Source organism: Platichthys flesus, chromosome 1, assembly GCF_949316205.1.
Source record: "Platichthys flesus chromosome 1, fPlaFle2.1, whole genome shotgun sequence".
Classification (NCBI taxonomy): Eukaryota; Metazoa; Chordata; class Actinopteri; order Pleuronectiformes; family Pleuronectidae; genus Platichthys; species Platichthys flesus.
Window position 1 is genome coordinate 2793211 of NC_084945.1, and position 22797 is coordinate 2816007.

Sequence of the window (22797 nt, forward strand, 5' to 3'; positions counted from 1 at the left end):
GCACACGCAGAATGAACCGCTCCATGATCCGACCTCATTGATTCAGAACCAAACACATGACCGGCTGTTTGTCACCTGAATCATCCCAATAAAAAATAAACTGTGAACGTGAACTAGTTTTTTTTCATCTTCATGAACTGAACTTGAAACTCATTCTTTTTAATTGTGAACTGGCTCAACACTGCTTCTGCAGATGGGCTCAGACTCAGATTTCACATTTCATTTAGTTAAGGTTTGGTTGTTTGTTTGATTGATTTAAAAAGAAAAGAAAAAAGTTTTATTCAACCATCCTATATTCACTAAAAAAGAGAGCCGAGGCTAAGAAGCCACGATTGTATTTGCTAAAAGATAAGAAGGTATGCTACGATTGTTTAGGATAAAGGTTCTTTGACTTTGAAAAAAAAAAAAGGTTCTAAATAAAGTCATCCTATGTTTGCTCAGACGCAAAGTAAAGAAACAGCCACATTTAATTGTGGTAGGTTTTCGTTAGATTTGATTATATTTTTCAATTGTACTAGCAATCATTTGGACTTGTCGGCAGTAACAAAACTAATGTTAAATGTTTATAATCCATCTTCTGTCATTTATCTTTCTGTTCCCACAACAATATACAGAGATGGAAGGGATATTTTTGAAACTTTTTGATTAATCGGATTAAGTTTGTACACCACCACCAACCAGTGCAGTGTCCATCCCTCCAGGTTCCTGACATGTTGCAATCACAATAACATGAGGTCACTGTAACCTTTGACCTCTGAAATCAAATCAATTTATCTTTGAGTCCAACTGGTCAAAATGTGAAGAAATCCCCTAAAGACAGACTTGAGACATCATGTTCAAGAGGCCAGAAACATGTTGTGTGACCTTTACCTTTGACCTGTGACCACCTGAATCTAATGAGTTCCTCAGTCAGTCTGAATGAACGCTTGGACCAAATCTGAACGGATTCTCTTGAGGAGTTTTTAACATGTTCATGAGACATAAAGGGGATTTACCAGGGTGAGGGTCATATGATCACGTTTTGTATGAATGTTGTTTTCTGATTTAATTCTAACAGATATTTTCTTTAATTACAGACTTGATGGTTGTCTACTCTCAGAGATTCACTGCAAAGTCATGGCCTCAGCTCTGAAGTCAGACCCCTCACATCTGAAAGAACTGGATCTGAGTGTAAACTCCCTGCAGGATTCAGGAGTGAAGCTGCTGTGTTCTGGACTGGAGAGTCCAAACTGTCGACTGGAGACTCTGAGGTCCTTAAACCCTTCTTCACTTTTCCAGCTTTCTTTCTTATTCGGTCTTTATTTATTTAAATTGTCTCAGTTCTGCTCTGCTCACTGTCCCTGAGTCATCTGTCACTCACCCAGCCTGTCAGTCATGTCCACCTCATCAACTCCATTCACACAGAGAAGAATGAGATGAATTAAATAATGGTCCAACATGTCTGATCTGATATTTATCTTCAGGTCAAAAACTGGACTGAGGTCAGCAGCATGTTGAGAGTCTGTGTTGACATGATGACGATCCACAACAACAGGAGGACACATTCAAATATTCATATTTCTTTATCCAGGTTGAAGAGCTGCAGACTGACAGAGATCAGCTGTTCTTCTCTGGCTTCAGCTCTGAGGTCAAACCCCTCTCATCTGAGAGAACTGGATCTGAGTAACAACGACCTGCAGGACTCAGGAGTGAAGGAGCTGTGTTGTTTCCTACAGAGTCCAACCTGTCGACTGGAGACTGTGAGGTCAGTTCACTGACTGACTTTCTAGAGCTCATATCTTTAATACATCATTTATACCCAATTGATCTCATTTAATTATAATTTAACATAATTCATACATAACTTGAAGCTATTCATTTATTAAGCTGTGACATTTTAAATATTCAGCTACTTGTTAGAACACATTTGAATTCATTTCTGGATATCCTACACTGATCTGCAAGACAGAGACCGGCTTCAAATAATCTATATTTACCGAATCAGGACTCGTTTTTAGTCCAACATGTCTGATTTCATATTTATCTTCCATGTTATGAGTCTGTGTGACACAGATGAACTCAGTTTAACTTAAAGTTAAGTGTTATTCTTTATTCAGGTTGGAGGGCTGCAGACTGTCAGAGATCAGCTGTTCTTCTCTGGCTTCAGCTCTGAGGTCAAACCCCTCTCATCTGAGAGAATTGGATCTGACTCTAAATGACGTGAAGGATTCAGGAGTGAAGGAGCTGTGTGGTTTTCTACAGAGTCCAACCTGTCGACTGGAGACTCTGAGGTCAGACATCATGTTTTATTGTTAAACTTTCAGTGTGTATAATTCAGTGACATCTAGTGGTGAATTGGCATGTTGCAGCTGACTTCTTTTAAATCACTTCTCAAAACTCATTTTTATAGACTTGCTTTCATGTGATTTGGGTTTTTTGCCGTTTTTATCATTTTCACCTTTTATTTACTTGTTCATTTATCTCTATTTTCGTTTTAATACTTTATAGGTTCAAGTTTTTTACTTTTCTTGCTTTGCTGTCAAAGCAGTTTGTAAACTCAATAAAGTTTATTATTATTATTATTTATTCAGGTTGTGGGAATGCAGTCTGTCAGCGATCAGCTGTTCTTCTCTGGCTTCAGCTCTGAGGTCAAACCCCTCTCATCTGAGAGAACTGGATCTGACACGAAATGACCTGCAGGACTCAGGAGTGAAGGAGCTGTGTTGTTTTCTACAGATTTCAACCTGTCGACTGGAGATTCTGAGGTCAATTCACTGACTAACTTTTGTCGATCTCATATCTATAATACAGTATTTATACTCAATTGATGTAATTTAATTCTAATTTAACATAATTCCTCATCAAACATAACTTGAATCCATTCATTAATTAATCTGTGACATTTTAAATATTCAGCTACTTGTTAAAACAATGAGTTTAGTTCTGGATTTCCTAAACTGATCTGCAGGACAGAGACCGGCTCAAAATAATATACTTTTACTGATCAGGACGCGTTTTTAGTCCAACATGTCTGATTTCATATTTATCTTCCATGTTGTGAGTTTATGCTGACATGACTTATTTAGGATATTTTCACATATGAACTCAGTTTAACTTACAACTAAGTTTTATCCTTTATTCAGGTTGCGGTACTGCAGTCTCTCAGAGATCAGCTGTTCTTCTCTGGCTTCAGCTCTGAGTTCAAACCCCTCTCATCTGAGAGAACTGGATCTGACTAGAAACAGGCTGCAGGTCTCAGGAGTGAAGGAGCTGCTTGATCTAAAGCAGAGTTCAGGCTGTCGACTGGAGACTGTGAGGTCAGTAGTTGGTTGGAGTCAGTCCATGCTGCTTTCAGCAGTATTTTACTAAACACAGTCAGTATCACAGTACAGGTCCAGGGTCTGTCATACCAAGCAGGATTTGTGGTTATCAGTTTAACTTCAGGTTTGTTTTTTTGAGTCCTACGAAGCTTTGCCCACTGATCACCGTGACTCTACACTGTTGTGTGGTGCACACTCTCCTTAAAGGGACGGATAAGGGAAGTTTAAATCAACGTCTGGTTGGTTCAGTCTCTAACTCACCCAGACTCATCCTGTCCCCAAAACACCAAATGCACTCAGTCAGCTTCCTGAAGATAGGTCCATGTGTTTTTATAGAGTAGTGATGTCAGAGGTTTCACCACAGTGTGATTCCGCAGAGACAGTGTTTGTCCTCAGCGTCAGTGTGTGTCCTCAGAATCAGAGCATTTTATTCTGGATCATGTGTTCTACTGATTGGGAAATATGAGCCTGTGCTGTAAGTCAAACTGTCCATGTCTGTGATTGGTAATACACAGTAAACCCCGCCCCGTTTATGTGCACATGCTCACACAGTGAAACATGGCTTCACCTGTAACAGCAGTAAATCCACCTCTCAGGTGTCCACTCTGCACTTTGACATGCAGAGGAAACACACTGAGCTCTTAGTGTGTTCATTTCAACACGTGAACATGAAGCAGAGAGGAAGCTGCTCCACCTCTGAACAGGACTGAAGTCCCTGCTGCTCTTTCTACTGGATGATCTGCATCACTGACTCACAGCTGATGAAGTGAGTCTCTGTGACACTGATGTCTTCTTCTCTCAACAGTTGGTGATCTTTGTGGAGAGTGTGAAGAGGACATTGTGTGTGGACGGAGGCTGAGCTGTGTCCTGATGATCCAGAGGCTGAAGCAGCAGCAGCTTGTGTGTAGAGCGGCTCTGACTGGGCCTTGTTGCTGGAGGAGGTGAGCTGCTCTGAGATCAGCTTTCACACAGTGTCCAGTCCACCATCTTCCCTGTGTGTTCCTGTGGCTGTGACACAGCATCATCAGGGGATCTGCTGCTGCTCTGTCCTTCTGACTCAGTGTCTGCAGACATACTCACCCTCCTCCATCCAAACTGACATTGGTTGGGAGGTGGGGTGCTCTTCGGACGGGTCACCAGTCCGTCACAGGGCCAACAATAACCATTCACACTCACATTAACACCTACACTCGATGTAAAGTCTCAAATTTACCCAACCCCTAATTGCCATGTGTTTGTGAGATGAAGCCGGAGCACCTGGAGAAAACACGGATAGAACATGCAGACTCCACACAGGAAGACCCCATCTGAACCGGGATTCAAACTGGCAACCTTCTGGATGTGAGGTGACAGTGCCAACAAACTTGCAGCCCCAAAGTCTTGCCCCTCGCTACCGATTGTTTTTATTCATATAAAGAATGTGTTTATTGAAATGATACAACACCAACAGAATATACAAACCCTCTGTCAAGAGTGACATGTTGTGAATTTTTATATCCATATGTGTATAACCACCTTTTTGTGTATATGTTTGTTTATGTTCTTAAATTTCCTGGATTGATGTCACAAATGGATTTAGTTCTTCACAAAGTTAAACACATTTAAATCCCTTTGTCTTTAAAATCATAGTTTGTCTTTCACCCAAAAGATAAAAGTCTGGGTTTAAAAATGGGAGGTTTTCATTTCTGCATCAGGTGCAGAGCGGTGGTTGCTTTTCTACTTTTGACCCACAGGTGGCGCTGCAGTATAACAGCAGCACATCCCAGTCAAAGCCTTTATATTCAGTCTATATGAGTCAAACACATGGATCATTTCCTCTGTGACAAACCAGATGTAACGCGAAGAAAAACATCTCAGAGAGAAAAGTTCTGTTTCTACTTGTCTCTGCTTTAATGCTCAATAAACATCCTTCCACCGACTTCACTGGAATCATGACTCTGCTTTTCTTTCATCTTACAAACAAACAGGTGGAAACATCTCGTCCTTGCTGCAGGTAAAAGAACAAAATCACCAGTTTAATATTATGGAAACAACCAGAAGAAAAATTAATGTTATATTTACAGTATGAAGAAGAGTCGATGAAGAGCAGAGCATCTTTAAGTCTCTGAGGAAACGTTCATAAATATTTTACCATATTTAATAGAAAACTGACCCGAGGACGTTTTATACAAACGCAGATGAAGATTCTATGTTTGTACAGTTTGTGAATTGTTGCTAAAATAATTTCTAAAACAATGATGTTAATCTGTGTTTGTTTGTTCTCGACCACCAACTCAGAACAACCACAAGGGGGAGACTGTAGCAGGCCACTGGGAACAGCAGCATGCTGGGAAATAATTGATCATGGGAGGTTCACAGCAGAGACAAGGGACAGAAAGTGTCTGAGAGATGATGTCCTGAAAACAGTGGACATTTTGGGCTTGTTGTGTTGAACAGTTTGTGTTATTCTGTGGAGAAACTTGTCTCAACATGATGTGAGTTTATTTTCCAGCCTGTCTCAGTTCTTTGTGACTTCAGGATAAGAAATGTTTGACAGAGTCAGTTCCTGACAGGCTCAAGTTCTCACTGTGTGGAGAGGTCATCATGTGACTTTGTTATGATCCTCAACACACGTGTGTCAGTGTAACATGTGACTGTGACGCCATGTTCATGAACACGCTGCTCTAACATCTGTCCAGCAGATGTTGAAGCTGTGAGGACGCTTCCTCCGCAGCAGAGTGAGACAATTATCTCTTCATGGCGCTGTGCACGATCCGTTCAAATTCCACCAAACACATTTATGTGATATACTTTATACTTATGAAGCACAGTTTGTGCTCGTTATCAAATTCTACATATTATAAATATTATATATCAATCAGTCTAGTTGTAATCAATCGTTTTTCAGCCTGATCACAAACTAAACTCAGGTTCTGTCTGAAACACAGTGAAGATGCAACTCCGGTTCTATATTCTTACAGGGTGAAAATAGAACAAATTCTTTACCTAAATATGATTTAAAACAATCATTAAATAATAAAATTCGATAAATAAATCGTAATTTAATTTCAACCATTTTCTGCCGTCGTCGCTCTCTGACCTCTCGTTGGTAAAACAAGTGTTTGACAAATTAAATGATTGATTCTACACTTGTGCTATTACTGTAACATCCCTCTGTAATCACGTGTTTATTTTATTTCAAAACGTGCACAATCAGGTCAAAGTCATGTTATAAAGATTAAAGCAAAGTTCCCTAGAGCGTGATCTATTCATCCTAGCAGCACCACCTTGTCTTGTGATGTGATTACGGCACAGACATGTTTGCGTGTCCCGACACTCCTCGGTGTCAGGCCTGACCGAGGGCTGCGTGTGTCCTGAGGGGACGCTGCTCCACCGGCCCTACACCGCCCTCTGCATCTCACCCAAGAAATGCGGTAAGTTTTAAACCGGACGTCACACAGTTAGATCATGGCGACACAAGTATTTGAAGAAAATCTGAAAATAAATGAATTATCTTCAGTCTTGATTTGAGTCAGTTTTTAATGGACGAGACCTGTATAATAACCTTTGTTCCTTGAGAGTCTGTGGTGAGGCGGCAAGTTTGAAATGTTCAAACTGAAGAAGTTGGTGTAGAATTAGAAAATCTAATGTTGAAGATTTGATTTGTGGCTCTGCAGTTTGTAACCAGAGCCTGTGTGACCTGGTCCCTCCTGAGTGTAAGTTCGGGGAGAAGCTGGTTTCGTACTACAGGCAGGACTCCTGCTGTCCGCACTAAGTCTGTGGTGAGTTTCTCTTTCTCCGACTTTTTATTTAGCCTGAATATAAGATGATATTTCTTTCTGGTAACAACGTCCTAAAAGTATTTGATGTGATTCTGTGTTGACAGCACCAGACGTGTTTTTTGGTGACAGAGAGGAGTTCTGTCAGACAACTCACGTTCGATCATGTAATATATTTATTACAACAGATTTAGTGTTTGGCGTCTAGGCTCCAACTTAATCACTCCCCCATATGATTACACAGGAATGATGGGAGTGATGAGCAAATACTTGTAACCCCCCGTTGGAGCCTAAAGGTGGATGCTGGGCCTACAGGTGGATGCTGGGGTGGTGGAGGGACTGAAGAAACAGGTAGCAGCACTGCAGCAGCAGTGCGAGCAAGAGGGGTTGATAGGAAATGTCTCTCTGGTTAAATAGACCACCTGATAAGGTGGGTGTGTATTATAGATGGTTGTGGAGATTGAGGTATGTCACATGATGTATGTCACATGATGTATGTCACGTGATTGGCGCAGCGCAGCTCGAGTTGCCTGCCAGAGCTAGCTCGCAGGCGTCGCCATATTTGTGTTTTATTTTGAGTGTTTTCATTCTTCTTATAGTTTAGACTTAGTTCAGAGTTAGTTTAACCTGCAGGAGTTTCTGGAGGCTGGTGTGATGTGTTTTGTCGCCTCGGTAGAAACATCTTTACTGCAGCATTCTGAGAGAGCAGGACAGACAAGATCCCAAAATGTGCATTTTACATTAGAGCAGGTGATGTTTATTTCTACACCCTGCATCAGAGCAATGAATAAAAGAACATTTCTAATTGGTGCGAGTGTGTTTTAGTGGCTGTGGAAGGAGATCTGGAGGAAAGTGTCTGTTTTCTTTCAAATTCAATCTACTGTTGCTTTTATTTCTTCTTTCACTCAATCAAGAGAAACGTTTTATTTCCCTTGAATCAACAGTTTCTCAGGGAAACTTTGCCGATGAGTATAAAAGATCACAGCTGGAGGAAAATCATGGATGCAAACTCACTGCAACTTGACTGGTTTGTGGAGGCTGTGATTCATAGTTCACCTTGAGACACTAGAACTGTTTCACTGCAGCTTCTCATTGGTGTTGATCTCCTCCTTTAACTCTCAGTGAGAAAGTGAAGAAGAGTGTTTCCCAATAAGTGGATCTGTTGGATGAATTAGTTTCTGTTTGCTGCAGGTTCATTCAAAGTGTTTGAAGTCTCACACACTTTCCAATTGAAATTCAAAGCTAGAATTACCCACAGTTTATTTGTATTGCATATTTCAATTAGGCAATTCAAAGTACTTTTCATATGATATAAGAGGCATCATAACAAATTGTAATTTCAGAAAGAAGCATTTAAACTGAAATTAAAAGAGAATATAAAGAAATTAAGAAATATACAGACTGGATGTTGAGCAAGGACCAGTTGAGGACATCACCATTTAAAGGATGTGGAGAATCTTTAATCTAATCGGACAGTTACTTGAAAATCACACTTTTAATTTAAAGAAATGTGTCCACTCCTCTGGGCGACTTCCAGCCATGTAACCTTCTGCACTGACGCTCTGTGTCCTGCAGGTGAACATCGTGTCATGTGACGGGAAGTGTCCGTCCGCCAGCATCTACAACTACAACATCAACACGTACGCTCGCTTCTGCAAGTGCTGCCGGGAGACGGGTCTGCAGCGGCGCTCGGTGCAGCTCTACTGCAGCGGCAACGCAACCTGGGTCAGCTACAGCATCCAGGAGCCCACTGACTGCTCCTGCCAGTGGTCCTGAACACACTCACAGAGTACTGTGTTCTGGTGCCTCTGCTGGCAGGGAGGTCGAACTGCAGCTTCTTCCGCAGCAGTCGACATGTGATGACTTTATTTGTCATTCGTATTTATAGTTTTGATTTTAGCCGAGAAAAGTTTTGATTCTGCAAGATAACATTTTACAAAAATGAAATGTACACACTGCACTTAAAGCTGTTTACGTATCATTTAGCATCATCTGTAGTTAAAGATGGACGACATCTCCTCCTCAAAGGTGAAGCCATATCATCTTGATCGAACCTTGCTGGCTAATTCATAAATCTGGCCTCCTCCATGTTGGTAGTTGGGACCAGAGATATTTTGGCTTCATTTATGATCGACAGGAAGAAGTTGAGACTTCATCCATCTTTATTTTACAGTCCTTGGTTCAAAGTCACTGTTCAAACTGCTGTAGCACCACCTCCCTGTCAGTCTGCATACTCTCCATATCTCCTCCCATTGTGCCTGGTTTTTGTAAATAACTACATTTCCTAATTCCAACACTTTGAGATTTCTCTCTTATGTGTATATTTACTGATTACACATATATTTAAGTTGATAAGAGGGAATCAGGTGAATGAACTGATCTGAATCCAGCAGTATGTGGAGCACTTTATTTATTTATTGTAGTTCGATAGAGCAAAGCTGTTTTTATTTTGTGGAAACATTTGTTCCAAGCGGTGAAGAAACAAACCAAACTTTGATTTGGTTCAATTATCGATGACAGAAAATACAGGGAGAGCCCAGTGGAGCGTTATAGATGAATGTTTCTCTGTGGACCAAACTTCTTACTGTGTTTGTTCATATCAAACACTGGATATTTTAAAGTTATAGAGGATTTCTATTATATAAATGTACATTTGAAATTTCAACAAATATTTCCTTTTGAAAAACTAAAAAAGCTTTTCATCTGTTTATTAGATAACAGCATGCTGTGCAATATAGATGATGTTATCCCTGGTTATTACTATTATTATAATATAATTATTATTCATATTATTCATATTATTCATATTATTATTATCATTATTATTATTATTATACTCATTGTCAGGTTGTTCTGCTGCCCCCTGGCGGCCAAACATCGGATGAACAGAATCAGTAACAGGAGACGCTCACCGTCAGGACTCAGTGTTAGATTCAAGATCTGGATCAATAATCATTATTAACTAAATACCATCCCAATAAAATAAGATCTGTGAACATGAACCAGTTCATTTTCATGTGTAATAACTGGCATAAGAACTGGTTGTTTTCATGTGTGAACTGGTTCAACAGGGAGGAGGAGCATGAGATCGGTGAAGTGTCAGACTCCATTTTCACCTGGATGAGCAGAAGGAAGAAAAGTGAGCAGGTGAGTGTGAACACAACTTTCTGAAAGTTTTACTGTCTCAGTCTCACACCTGCTGTTAACATCCGTCTGTTGATCACATGACTCTAAGTTTGTCAGTTCACACCTGGTGACAAACGTAGTTTCATGTGATCGGATCCCAGAGACAGATGTGAACAGCAGCTGTGAAACAAAGAACCTTCAAAGGACTAATTAACAGAGTTAACTCACAGTTTCACTTTTATCTGTTCATCACATCTGTTCATCAAGTGTTTAATAACAGAACGTGTTTTCACAATCATACGTTACAGTCACATTAGCTGGCGTGTGTGTGTGTGTGTGTGTGTGTGTTTGTGTGTGTGTGTGTGTGTCTGTGTGTGTATCTGTGTGTCTCCTCGCTTGGTATTTTTGGGTGTGTTTCTTGACAGACCTGTTTTTCCTGATTCCTTTGAGCTCACAGTGTTTTTCCTTTCAGGCTGAAGATGAGTGGTTATGAGGAGGAAGAGGACAGAGCAGAGTCTCCAGGGTTCAGCTGTGTGTCTCTGAAGAGTGACCAGTCCATGAGACATCCTCCAGAGTTCAGTAATGAACCTGGACCTTCACACACAGAGTAAGAGACTGTTTCTACTGTGACCTGCTCTAAAGAGGATCTAGTTTCCTCTAGTGTGGCCCCTGCATTAGGACACAGCTTCATTGAAGTTGGTGATCCCCCCTGGATCTGGTTCACTGCCCACATCCTTCCACCAAATTTACTGGTAATCTGTTCAGTGGTGTTTTATAATCCCACTAACGAACAAACAAACAAACACACAAACTGGGTGAAAATAAAACCTCCTTGACAGAAGTAATGACAACCTGGTGCTGTGACATGTGAGTGATCAGGAAATATCTTCACAGGGAGAAGAAGAGGAGTCATGTTTCTGAGGAGGAGCAGTCGTCCTGCTGTGCTTCGTGTCAGGATGTCCTGAAGGATCCAGTCTCCACCAGCTGTGGACACTGGTTCTGCAGACAGTGCATCACCCAATACTGGGACAAGTCTGGTTCTTCAGGAGACTCCTCCTGTCCCCAGTGTGGACAAAGATCCAGAACAGGAGCTGGAGGTCAGACAGCCGGTCAGAGCAGCACTGTACATGTGTCTGCTGATGTCTTCACTTCTGACAACAGCACATGTGGTTTTATTTTGTTCCTTCATACAGCATCAACATTTAACATCGTTAGAAAAGCACAAAGTTAAAAAGCTTTTATTTTCTGTAGTTTTTCTGTATCTGATGAAAACAACCAGCAGATTCTCAGATTCTTTATCTCTCACATTGTTTCTTGTCTTTCAGCAGATCGTGGTCTGCAGGAGGTTTTAGATGAACATACGCTCAGTGTGAGGAAGAGATGTGAACATGTGACTGAAGGAAGTGATGAAACAGGAAGTAGAACCCTCCTCAACAGGATCTACACTGAGCTCTACATCACAGAGGGACAGAGTGAAGAGGTTAATACTCAACATGAGGTGTGGCAGCTTGAGACAGTTTCCAAGATGAAGAGCCTCCACGACACTCCCATCAAGGTCCACGACATCTTTAAAGCCTCCACTGACCAGCAGAGCAGCATCAGAGTCGTCCTGACCAACGGCGTCGCTGGCGTTGGAAAAACCTTCTCGGTGCAGAAGTTCACTCTGGACTGGGCAGAGGGTTTAGAAAACCAGGATGTTGGTCTGCTGACTGTGCTTTCGTTCAGGGAGCTGAACCTGGTGAAGGACCAGCAGCACAGTCTTCTCACGCTGCTCCATGTTTTCCATCCAGCGTTACAGAAGCTCACGGCAGAGACGCTCGCTGTCTGTAAACCTTTGTTCATCTTTGACGGCCTGGATGAAAGCAGACCTTCTCTGGACTTCAACCACAGGGAGCATGTGTCTGAGGTCACACAGAGGTCATCAGTCAACGTGCTGCTGACAAACCTCATCCAGGGGAATCTGCTTCCCTCGGCTCTCATCTGGATAACCTCCAGACCTGCGGCGGCCAATCAGATCCCTCCTACATGTGTTGACAGGGTCACAGAAGTACGAGGCTTCACTGAGGCCCAGAAGGAGGAGTACTTCAGGAGGAGATTCAGTAATGAGGAGCTGTGCAGCAGAATCATCTCACACATCAAGACGTCCAGGAGCCTCCACATCATGTGTCAAATCCCAGTCATCTGCTGGATCAGTGCTACAGTTCTGGAGCACATGTTGACCACAGACCAGAGAGGAGAGCTGCCCAAGACCCTGACTGACCTGTACTCACACTTCCTGCTGGTTCAGACAAAGAGGAAGAACAACAAGTACGGTGAGGGACATGAGACGTCTCCACAGCATCTGACGGAGGCTGACAGGAACGTTCTCCTGAAGCTGGGGAGGCTGGCACTTAAACATCTGGAGGAAGGAAACATCATGTTCTACCAAGAAGACCTGGAGCGGTGTGGTGTTAATGTCCCAGAGGCCTCAGTGTACTCAGGTGTTTTTACTGAGATCTTCAGAAGAGAGTGTGTGATCTTCCAGAAATCAGTCTACTGCTTTGTTCATCTGAGCGTTCAGGAGTTTCTGGCTGCAGTCTACATGTTCCACTGTTACACCAAGAGGAACACAGAAGAACTCAACAACTTCTTGGGAACATATGGGAACTCAGACAGTACCTTCTCCCTGGATGACCTCCTGAAGAGAACCATGAAGAAATCCCTCACCAGTACAAACGGTCATCTGGACCTGTTTGTTCGCTTCCTTCACGGCCTCAGTCTGGAGTCCAACCAGAGAGTCTTAGGAGGCCTGCTGGGTCGGACAGGGAACAATCCAAAGATCATCCAGAGAGTCTTAGGAGGCCTGCTGGGTCGGACAGAGAACAATCCAGAGATCATCCAGAGAGTCATCAACAACCTGAAGGAGATGCAGAGTGATGACATTTCTCCTGACAGAAGCATCAACATCTTCCACTGTCTGACTGAGATGAACGACCACTCAGTTCATCAGCAAATGCAACAGTTCCTGACGTCAAAGAACAGATCGAATGAGAAACTCTCTGAGATCCACTGCTCAGCTCTGGCCTACATGCTGCAGATGTCAGAGGAGGTTCTGGATGAGTTGGACATGGAGAAGTTCAACACATCAGAACAGGGTCGATGGAGACTGATCCCAGCTGTGAGGAACTGCAGGAAGGCTCGGTGAGTCCAGACATGACCAATATGTCTGGTGTATTGGAGACTCTGTGCTGGAGTTTTTCATATATTTATTAAATATATATATATAAGGGCTGTCAAAATCAATGTATTAATGCGGGAAAATTAATTTGTGGAATTAACATGTTCATTATTTGAACGCATTAACGCACACACAGAATGAACCGCTCCATGATCCGACCTCATTGATTCAGAACCAAACACATGACCGGCTGTTTGTCACCTGAATCATCCCAATAAAAAATAAACTGTGAACGTGAACTAGTTTTTTTTCATCTTCATGAACTGAACTTGGAACTACTTCTTTTTAATTGTGAACTGGCTCAACACTGCTTCTGCAGATGGGCTCAGACTCAGATTTCACATTTCATTTAGTTAAGGTTTGGTTGTTTGTTTGATTTAAAAAGAAAAGAAAAAAGTTTTATTCAACCATACTATATTCACTAAATAAGAGAGCAGAGGCTAAGAAGCCACGATTGTATTTGCTAAAAGATAAGAAGGTATGCTACGATTGTTTAGGATAAAGGTTCTTTGACTTTGATTGTGGTAGGTTTTCGTTAGATTTGATTATATTTTTCAAGTGTACTAGCAATCATTTGGACTAATCAGCAGTAACAAAACTAATGTTAAATGTTTATAATCCATCTTCTGTCATTTATCTTTCTGTTCCCACAACAATATACAGAGATGGAAGGGATTTTTTGAAACTTTTTGATTAATCCACCAACCAGTGCAGTGTCCATCCCTCCATGTTACTGACATGTTGCAATCACAATAATATGAGGTCACTGTAACCTTTGACCTATGACCACTGAAATCGAATCAATTTATCTTTGAGTCCAACTGGTCAAAATGTGAAGAAATCCCCTAAAGACAGACTTGAGACATCATGTTCAAGAGGCCAGAAACATGTTGTGTGACCTTGAACCTTTGACCACCTGAATCTAATGAGTTCCTCTGTCAGTCTGAATGAACGCTTGAACCAAATCTGAAAGGATTCTCTTGAGAAGTTTTTAACATGTTCATGAGACAAAAAGGGGATTTACCAGGGTGAGGGTCACATGATCACGTTTTGTATGAATGTTGTGTTTTCTGATTTATATCTAACAGATATTTTCTTTAATTACAGACTTGATGGTTGTCTACTCTCAGAGATTCACTGTGAAGTCGTGGCCTCAGCTCTGAAGTCAGACCCCTCACATCTGAGAGAACTGGATCTGAGTGTAAACTCCCTGCAGGATTCAGGAGTGAAGCTGCTGTGTTCTGGACTGGAGAGTCCAAACTGTCGACTGGAGACTCTGAGGTCCTTAAATCCTTCTTCACTTTTCCAACTTACTTTCTTATTCGGTCATTATTTATTTAAATTGTCTCAGTTCTGCTCTGCTCACCGTCCCTGAGTCATATGTCACTCACCCAGCCTGTCAGTCATGTCCACCTCATCAACTCCATTCACACAGAGAAGAATAAGATGAATTAAATAATGGTCCAACATGTCTGATCTGATATTTATCTTCAGGTCACAGACTGGACTGAGGTCAGCAGCATGTTGAGAGACTGTGTTGACATGATGACGATCCACAACAACAGGAGGACACATTCTAATATTCATATTTCTTTATCCAGGTTGAAGAGCTGCAGACTGACAGAGATCAGCTGTTCTTCTCTGGCTTCAGCTCTGAGGTCAAATCCCTCTCATCTGAGAGAACTGGATCTGAGTAACAACGACCTGCAGGACTCAGGAGTGAAGGAGCTGTGTTGTTTCCTACAGAGTCCAACCTGTCGACTGGAGACTGTGAGGTCAGTTCACTGACTGACTTTCTAGAGCTCATATCTTTAATACATCATTTATACCCAATTGATCTCATTTAATTATAATTTAACATAATTCATACATAACTTGAAGCTATTCATTTATAAAGCTGTGACATTTTAAATATTCAGCTACTTGTTAGAAGACATTTGAATTCATTTCTGGATATCCTACACTGATCTGCAAGACAGAGACCAGCTTCAAATAATCTATATTTACAGAATCAGGACTCGTTTTTAGTCCAACATGTTTGATTTCTTATTTATCTTCCATGTTATGAGTCTGTGTTACATTAATTTGTGTCTGTTATTTTCACAGATGAACTCAGTTTAACTTACAGTTAAGTGTTATTCTTTATTCAGGTTGGAGGGCTGCAAACTGTCCGAAATCAGCTGTTCTTCTCTGGCTTCAGCTCTGAGGTCAAACCCCTCTCATCTGAGAGAACTGGATCTGACTCTAAATGACCTGAAGGATTCAGGAGTGAAGGAGCTGTGTGGTTTTCTACAGAGTCCAACCTGTCGACTGGAGACTCTGAGGTCAGACATCATGTTTTATTGTTAAACTTTCAGTGTGTCAAATTCAGTGACATCTAGTGGTGAATTGGCAGGTTGCAGCTGACTTCTTTTAAATCACTTCTCAAAACTCCTTTTTATAGAATTGCTTTCATGTGATTTGCGGTTTTTGCCGTTTTTATCATTTTCACCTTTTATTTACTTGTTCATTTATCTCTATTTTCGTTTTAATACTTTTATAGGTTCAAGTTTTTTTTCTTTTCTTGTTTTGCTGTCAAAGCAGTTTGTAAACTCAATAAAGTTTATTATTATTATTATTTTTTCAGGTTGTGGGAATGCAGTCTGTCAGCGATCAGCTGTTCTTCTCTGGCTTCAGCTCTGAGGTCAAACCCCTCTCATCTGAGAGAACTGGATCTGACACGAAATGACCTGCAGGACTCAGGAGTGAAGGAGTTGTGTTGTTTTCTACAGATTTCAACCTGTCGACTTGAGACTCTGAGGTCAATTCACTGACTGACTTTTGTCGATCTCATATCTATAATACAGTATTTATACCCAATTGATGTAATTTAATTCTAATTTAACATAATTCCTCATCAAACATAACTTGAATCCATTCATTAATTAATCTGTGACATTTTAAATATTCAGCTACTTGTTAAAACAATGAGTTTAGTTTTGGATTTCCTAAACTGATCTGCAGGACAGAGACCGGCTCCAAATAATATATTTTTACTGAATCAGGACGCGTCTTTAGTCCAACATGTCTGATTTCATATTTATCTTCCATGTTGTGAGTTTATGCTGACATGACTTATTTAGGTTATTTTCACATATGAACTCAGTTTAACTTACACCTAAGTTTTATCCTTTATTCAGGTTGCGGTACTGCAGTCTGTCAGAGATCAGCTGTTCTTCTCTGGCTTCAGCTCTGAGGTCAAACCCCTCTCATCTGAGAGAACTGGATCTGACTAGAAACAGGCTGCAGGTCTCAGGAGTGAAGGAGCTGCTTGATCTAAAGCAGAGTTCAGGCTGTCGACTGGAGACTGTGAGGTCAGTAGTTGGTTGGAGTCAGTCCATGCTGCTTTCAGCAGTATTTTACTAAACACAGTCAGTATCACAGTACAGGTCCAGGGTCTGTCATACCAAGCAGGATTTGTGGTTATCAGTTTAACTTCAGGTTTGTTTTTTTGAGTCCTACGAAGCTTTGCCCACTGATCACCGTGACTCTACACTGTTGTGTGGTGCACACTCTCCTTAAAGGGACGGATAAGGGAAGTTTAAATCAACGTCTGGTTGGTTCAGTTGATCTCTAACTCACCCAGACTCATCCTGTCACCAAAACACCAAATGCACTCAGTCAGCTTCCTGAAGATAGGTCCATGTGTTTTTATAGAGTAGTGATGTCAGAGGTTTCACCACAGTGTGATTCCGCAGAGACAGTGTTTGTCCTCAGCGTCAGTGTGTGTCCTCAGAATCAGAGCATTTTATTCTGGATCATGTGTTTGTTCTACTGATTGGGAAATATGAGCCTGTGCTGTCAGTCAAACTGTCCATGTCTGTGATTGTTAATACACAGTAAACCCCGCCCCCTTTTATGTGCACATGCTCACACAGTGAAACATGGCTTCACCTGTAACAGCAGTAAATCCACCTCTCAGGTGTCCACTCTGCACTTTGACATGCAGAGGAAACACACTGAGCTCTTAGCGTGTTCATTTCAACACGTGAACATAAAGCAGAGAGGAAGCTGCTCCACCTCTGAACAGGACTGAAGTCCCTGCTGCTCTTTCTACTGGATGATCTGCATCACTGACTCACAGCTGATGAAGTGAGTCTCTGTGACACTGATGTCTTCTTCTCTCAACAGTTGGTGATCTTTGTGGTGAGTGTGAAGAGGACATTGTGTGTTCCCTGTGTGTTCCTGTGGCTGTGACACAGCATCATCAGGGGATCTGCTGCTGCTCTGTCCTTCTGACTCAGTGTCTGCAGACATACTCACCCTCCTCCATCCAAACTGACATTGGGTGGGAGGTGTGGTGCTCTTTGGACAGGTCACCAGTCCGTCACAGGGCCGACAAACAACCATTCACACTCACATTAACACCTACACTCGATGTAAAGTCTCAAATTTACCCAACCCCTAATCGCCATGTGTTTGTGAGATGAAGCCGGAGCACCTGGAGAAAACACGGATAGAACATGCAGACTCCACACAGGAAGACCCCATCTGAACCGGGATTCAAACTGGCAACCTTCTGGATGTGAGGTGACAGTGCCAACAAACTTGCAGCCCCAAAGTCTTGCCCCTCGCTACCGATTGTTTTTATTCATATAAAGAATGTGTTTATTGAAATGATACAACACCAACAGAATATACAAACCCTCTGTCAAGAGTCACATGTAGTGAATTTTTATATCCATGTGTGTATAACCACCTTTTTGTGTATATGTTTGTTTATGTTCTTAAATTTCCTGGATTGATGTCACAAATGGATTTAGTTCCACACAAAGTTAAACACATTTAAATCCCTTTGTCTTTAAAATCATAGTTTGTCTTTCACCCAAAAGATAAACGTCTGGGTTTAAAAATGGGAGGTTTTCATTTCTGCATCAGGTGCAGAGCGGTGGTTGCTTTTCTACTTTTGACCCACAGGTGGCGCTGCAGTATAACAGCAGCACATCCCAGTCAAAGCCTTTATATTCAGTCTATATGAGTCAAACACACATGGATCATTTCCTCTGTGACAAACCAGATGTAACGCGAAGAAAAACATCTCAGAGAGAAAAGTTCTGTTTCTACTTGTCTCTGCTTTAATGCTCAATAAACATCCTTCCACCGACTTCACTGGAATCATGACTCAGCTTTTCTTTCATCTTGCAAACAAACAGGTGGAAACATCTCGTCCTTGCTGCAGGTACATGAACATAATCACCAGTTTAATATTATGGAAACAACCAGAAGAAAAATTAATGTTATATTTACAGTATGAAGAAGAGTCAATGAAGAGCAGAGCATCTTTAAGTCTCTGAGGAAACGTTCATAAATATTTTACCATATTTAAAAGAAAACTGACCCAAGGACGTTTTATACAAACGCAGATGAAGATTCTTCGTTTGTCCAGTTTGTGAATTGTTGCTAAAATAATTTCTAAAACAATGATGTTAATCTGTGTTTGTTTGTTCTCGACCACCAACTCAGAACAACCACAAGGGGGAGACTGTTGCAGCCTCTGGGAACAGCAGCATGCTGGGAAATAATTGATCATGGGAGGTTCACAGCAGAGACAAGGGACAGAAAGTGTATGAGAGATGATGTCCTGAAAACAGTGGACATTTTGGGCTTGTTGTGTTGAACAGTTTGTGTTATTCTGTGGAGAAACTTGTCTCAACATGATGTGAGTTTATTTTCCAGCCTGTCTCAGTTCTTTGTGACTTCAGGATAAGAAATGTTTGACAGAGTCAGTTCCTGACAGGCTCAAGTTCTCACTGTGTGGAGAGGTCATCATGTGACTTTGTTATGATCCTCAACACACATGTGTCAGTGTAACATGTGACTGTGACGCCATGTTCATGAACACGCTGCTCTAACATCTGTCCAGCAGATGTTGAAGCTGTGAGGACGCTTCCTCTGCAGCAGAGTGAGACCATTATCTCTTCATGGAGCTGTGCACGATCCGTTCAAATTCCACCAAACACATTTATGTGATATACTTTATACTTATGAAGCACAGTTTGTGCTCGTAATCAAATTCTACATATTATAAATATTATATATCAATCAGTCTAGTTGTAATCAATAGTTTTTCAGCCTGATCACAAACTAAACTCAGGTTCTGTCTGAAACACAGTGAAGATGCAACTCCGGTTCTATATTCTTACAGGGTGAAAATAGAACAAATTCTTTACCTAAATATGATTTAAAACAATCATTAAATAATAAAATTCGATAAATAAATCGTAATTTAATTTCAACCATTTTCTGCCGCCGTCGCTCTCTGACCTCTCGTTGGTAAAACAAGTGTTTGACAAATTAAATGATTGATTCTACACTTGTGCTATTACTGTAACATCCCTCTGTAATCACGTGTTTATTTTATTTCAAAACGTGCACAATCAGGTCAAAGTCATGTAATAAAGATTAAAGCAAAGTTCCCTAGAGCGTGATCTATTCATCCTAGCAGCACCACCTTGTCTTGTGATGTGATTACGGCACAGACATGTTTGCGTGTCCCGACACTCCTCGGTATCAGGCCTGATCGAGGGCTGCGTGTGTCCTGAGGGGACGCTGCTCCACCGGCCCTACACCGCCCTCTGCATCTCACCCAAGAAATGCGGTAAGTTTTAAACCGGACGTCACACAGTTAGATCATGTCGACACAAGTATTTGAAGAAAATCTGAAAATAAATGAATTATCTTCAGTCTTGATTTGAGTCAGTTTTTAATGTACGAGACCTGTATAATAACCTTTGTTCCTTGAGAGTCTGTGGTGAGGCGGCAAGTTTGAAATGTTCAAACTGAAGAAGTTGGTGTAGAATTAGAAAATCTAATGTTGAAGATTTGATTTGTGGCTCTGCAGTTTGTAACCAGAGCCTGTGTGACCTGGTCCCTCCTGAGTGTAAGTTCGGGGAGAAGCTGGTTTCGTACTACAGGCAGGACTCCTGCTGTCCGCACTACGTCTGTGGTGAGTTTCTCTTTCTCCGACTTTTTATTTAGCCTGAATATAAGATGATATTTCTTTCTGGTAACAACGTCCTAAAGCTATTTGATGTGATTTTGTGTTGACAGCACCAGACGTGTTTTTTGGTGACAGAGAGGAGTTCTGTCAGACAACTCACGTTCGATCATGTAATATATTCAGATTTAGTGTTTGGCGTCTAGGCTCCAACTTAATCACTCCCCCATATGATTACACAGGAATGATGGGAGTGATGAGCAAATACTTGTAACCACCCGTTGGAGCCTCCAGGTGGATGCTGGGGTGGTGGAGGGACTGAAGAAACAGGTAGCAGTACTGCAGCAGCAGTGCGAGCAAGAGGGGTTGATAGGAAATGTCTCTCTGGTTAAATAGACCACCTGATAAGGTGGGTGTGTATTATAGATGGTTGTGGAGTTTGAGGTATGTCACATGATGTATGTCACATGATGTATGTCACGTGATTGGCGCAGCGCAGCTCGAGTTGCCTGCCAGAGCTAGCTCGCAGGCGTCGCCATATTTGTGTTTTATTTTGAGTGTTTTCATTCTTCTTATAGTTTAGACTTAGTTCAGAGTTAGTTTAACCTGCAGGAGTTTCTGGAGGCTGGTGTGATGTGTTTTGTCGCCTCGGCGGAAACATCTTTACTGCAGCATTCTGAGAGAGCAGGACAGACAAGATCCCAAAATGTGCATTTTACATTAGAGCAGGTGATGTTTATTTCTACACCCTGCATCAGAGCAATGAATAAAAGAACATTTCTAATTGGTGCGAGTGTGTTTTAGCGGCTGTGGAAGGAGATCTGGAGGAAAGTGTCTGTTTTCTTTCAAATTCAATCTACTGTTGCTTTTATTTCTTCTTTCACTCAATCAAGAGAAACGTTTTCTTTCCTTTGAATCAACAGTTTCTCAGGGAAACTTTGCCGATGAGTATAAAAGATCACAGCTGGAGGAAAATCATGGATGCAAACTCACTGCAACTTGACTGGTTTGTGGAGGCTGTGATTCATAGTTCACCTTGAGACACTAGAACTGTTTCACTGCAGCTTCTCATTGGTGTTGATCTCCTCCTTTAACTCTCAGTGAGAAAGTGAAGAAGAGTGTTTCCCAATAAGTGGATCTGTTGGATGAATTAGTTTCTGTTTGCTGCAGGTTCATTCAAAGTGTTTGAAGTCTCACACATTTTCCAATTGAAATTCAAAGCTAGAATTACCCACAGTTTATTTGTATTGCATATTTCAATTAGGCAATTCAAAGTACTTTTCATATGATATAAGAGGCATCATAACAAATTGTAATTTCAGAAAGAAGCATTTAAACTGAAATTAAAAGAGAATATAAAGAAATTAAGAAATATACAGACTGGATGTTGAGCAAGGACCAGTTGAGGACATCACCATTTAAAGGATGTGGAGAATCTTTAATCTAATCGGACAGTTACTTGAAAATCACACTTTTAATTTAAAGAAATGTGTCCGCTCCTCTGGGCGTCTTCCAGCCATGTGACCTTCTGCACTGACGCTCTGTGTCCTGCAGGTGAACATCGTGTCATGTGACGGGAAGTGTCCGTCCGCCAGCATCTACAACTACAACATCAACACGTACGCTCGCTTCTGCAAGTGCTGCCGGGAGACGGGTCTGCAGCGGCGCTCGGTGCAGCTCTACTGCAGCGGCAACGCAACCTGGGTCAGCTACAGCATCCAGGAGCCCACTGACTGCTCCTGTCAGTGGTCCTGAACACACTCACAGAGTACTGTGTTCTGGTGCCTCTGCTGGCAGGGAGGTCGAACTGCAGCTTCTTCCGCAGCAGTCGACATGTGATGAATTTATTTGTCATTCGTATTTATAGTTTTGATTTTAGCCGAGAAAAGTTTTGATTCTGCAAGATAACATTTTACAAAAATGAAATGTACACACTGCACTTAAAGCTGTTTACGTATCATTTAGCATCATCTGTAGTTAAAGATGGACGACATCTCCTCCTCAAAGGTGAAGCCATATCATCTTGATCGCCCCTTGCTGGCTAATTCATAAATCTGGCCTCCTCCATGTTGGTAGTTGGGACCAGAGATATTTTGGCTTCATTTATGATCGACAGGAAGAAGTTGAGACTTCATCCATCTTTATTTTACAGTCCTTGGTTCAAAGTCACTGTTCAAACTGCTGTAGCACCACCTCCCTGTCAGTCTGCATACTCTCCATATCTCCTCCCATTGTGCCTGGTTTTTGTAAATAACTACATTTCCTAATTCCAACACTTTGAGATTTCTCTCTTATGTGTATATTTACTGATTACACATATATTTAAGTTGATAAGAGGGAATCAGGTGAATGAACTGATCTGAATCCAGCAGTATGTGGAGCACTTTATTTATTTATTGTAGTTCGATAGAGCAAAGCTGT

The 22797-nt window shown here is 41.5% G+C and overlaps 1 protein-coding gene and 1 pseudogene across 3 annotated transcripts in view; both read left to right on the top strand.

Annotated features, from left to right (window-relative positions):
* The window catches only part of LOC133956489 (NACHT, LRR and PYD domains-containing protein 12-like), a 36334-nt gene that overhangs the window by 4042 nt on the left and 9495 nt on the right, over positions 1 to 22797 (top strand). Inside the window, exons 5-10 of one of the 3 annotated variants that reach the window (XM_062391618.1) lie at positions 1077 to 1250; positions 1571 to 1744; positions 2097 to 2270; positions 2571 to 2744; positions 16580 to 16753; positions 17571 to 18544. In XM_062391618.1, coding sequence (XP_062247602.1) covers positions 1077 to 1250; positions 1571 to 1744; positions 2097 to 2270; positions 2571 to 2744; positions 16580 to 16753; positions 17571 to 17577 — 877 coding nt within the window. In that variant the 3' untranslated portion in view covers positions 17578 to 18544. Of the gene's footprint in view, positions 1 to 1076; positions 1251 to 1570; positions 1745 to 2096; positions 2271 to 2570; positions 2745 to 3122; positions 3297 to 4104; positions 5219 to 15001; positions 15176 to 15550; positions 15725 to 16579; positions 16754 to 17570; positions 18545 to 22797 lie in introns of those variants that run through there. The other 2 variants (XM_062391609.1, XM_062391592.1) reach the window with 2 other exon arrangements.
* Positions 10169 to 13367, top strand: LOC133956681 (NLR family CARD domain-containing protein 3-like; annotated as a pseudogene).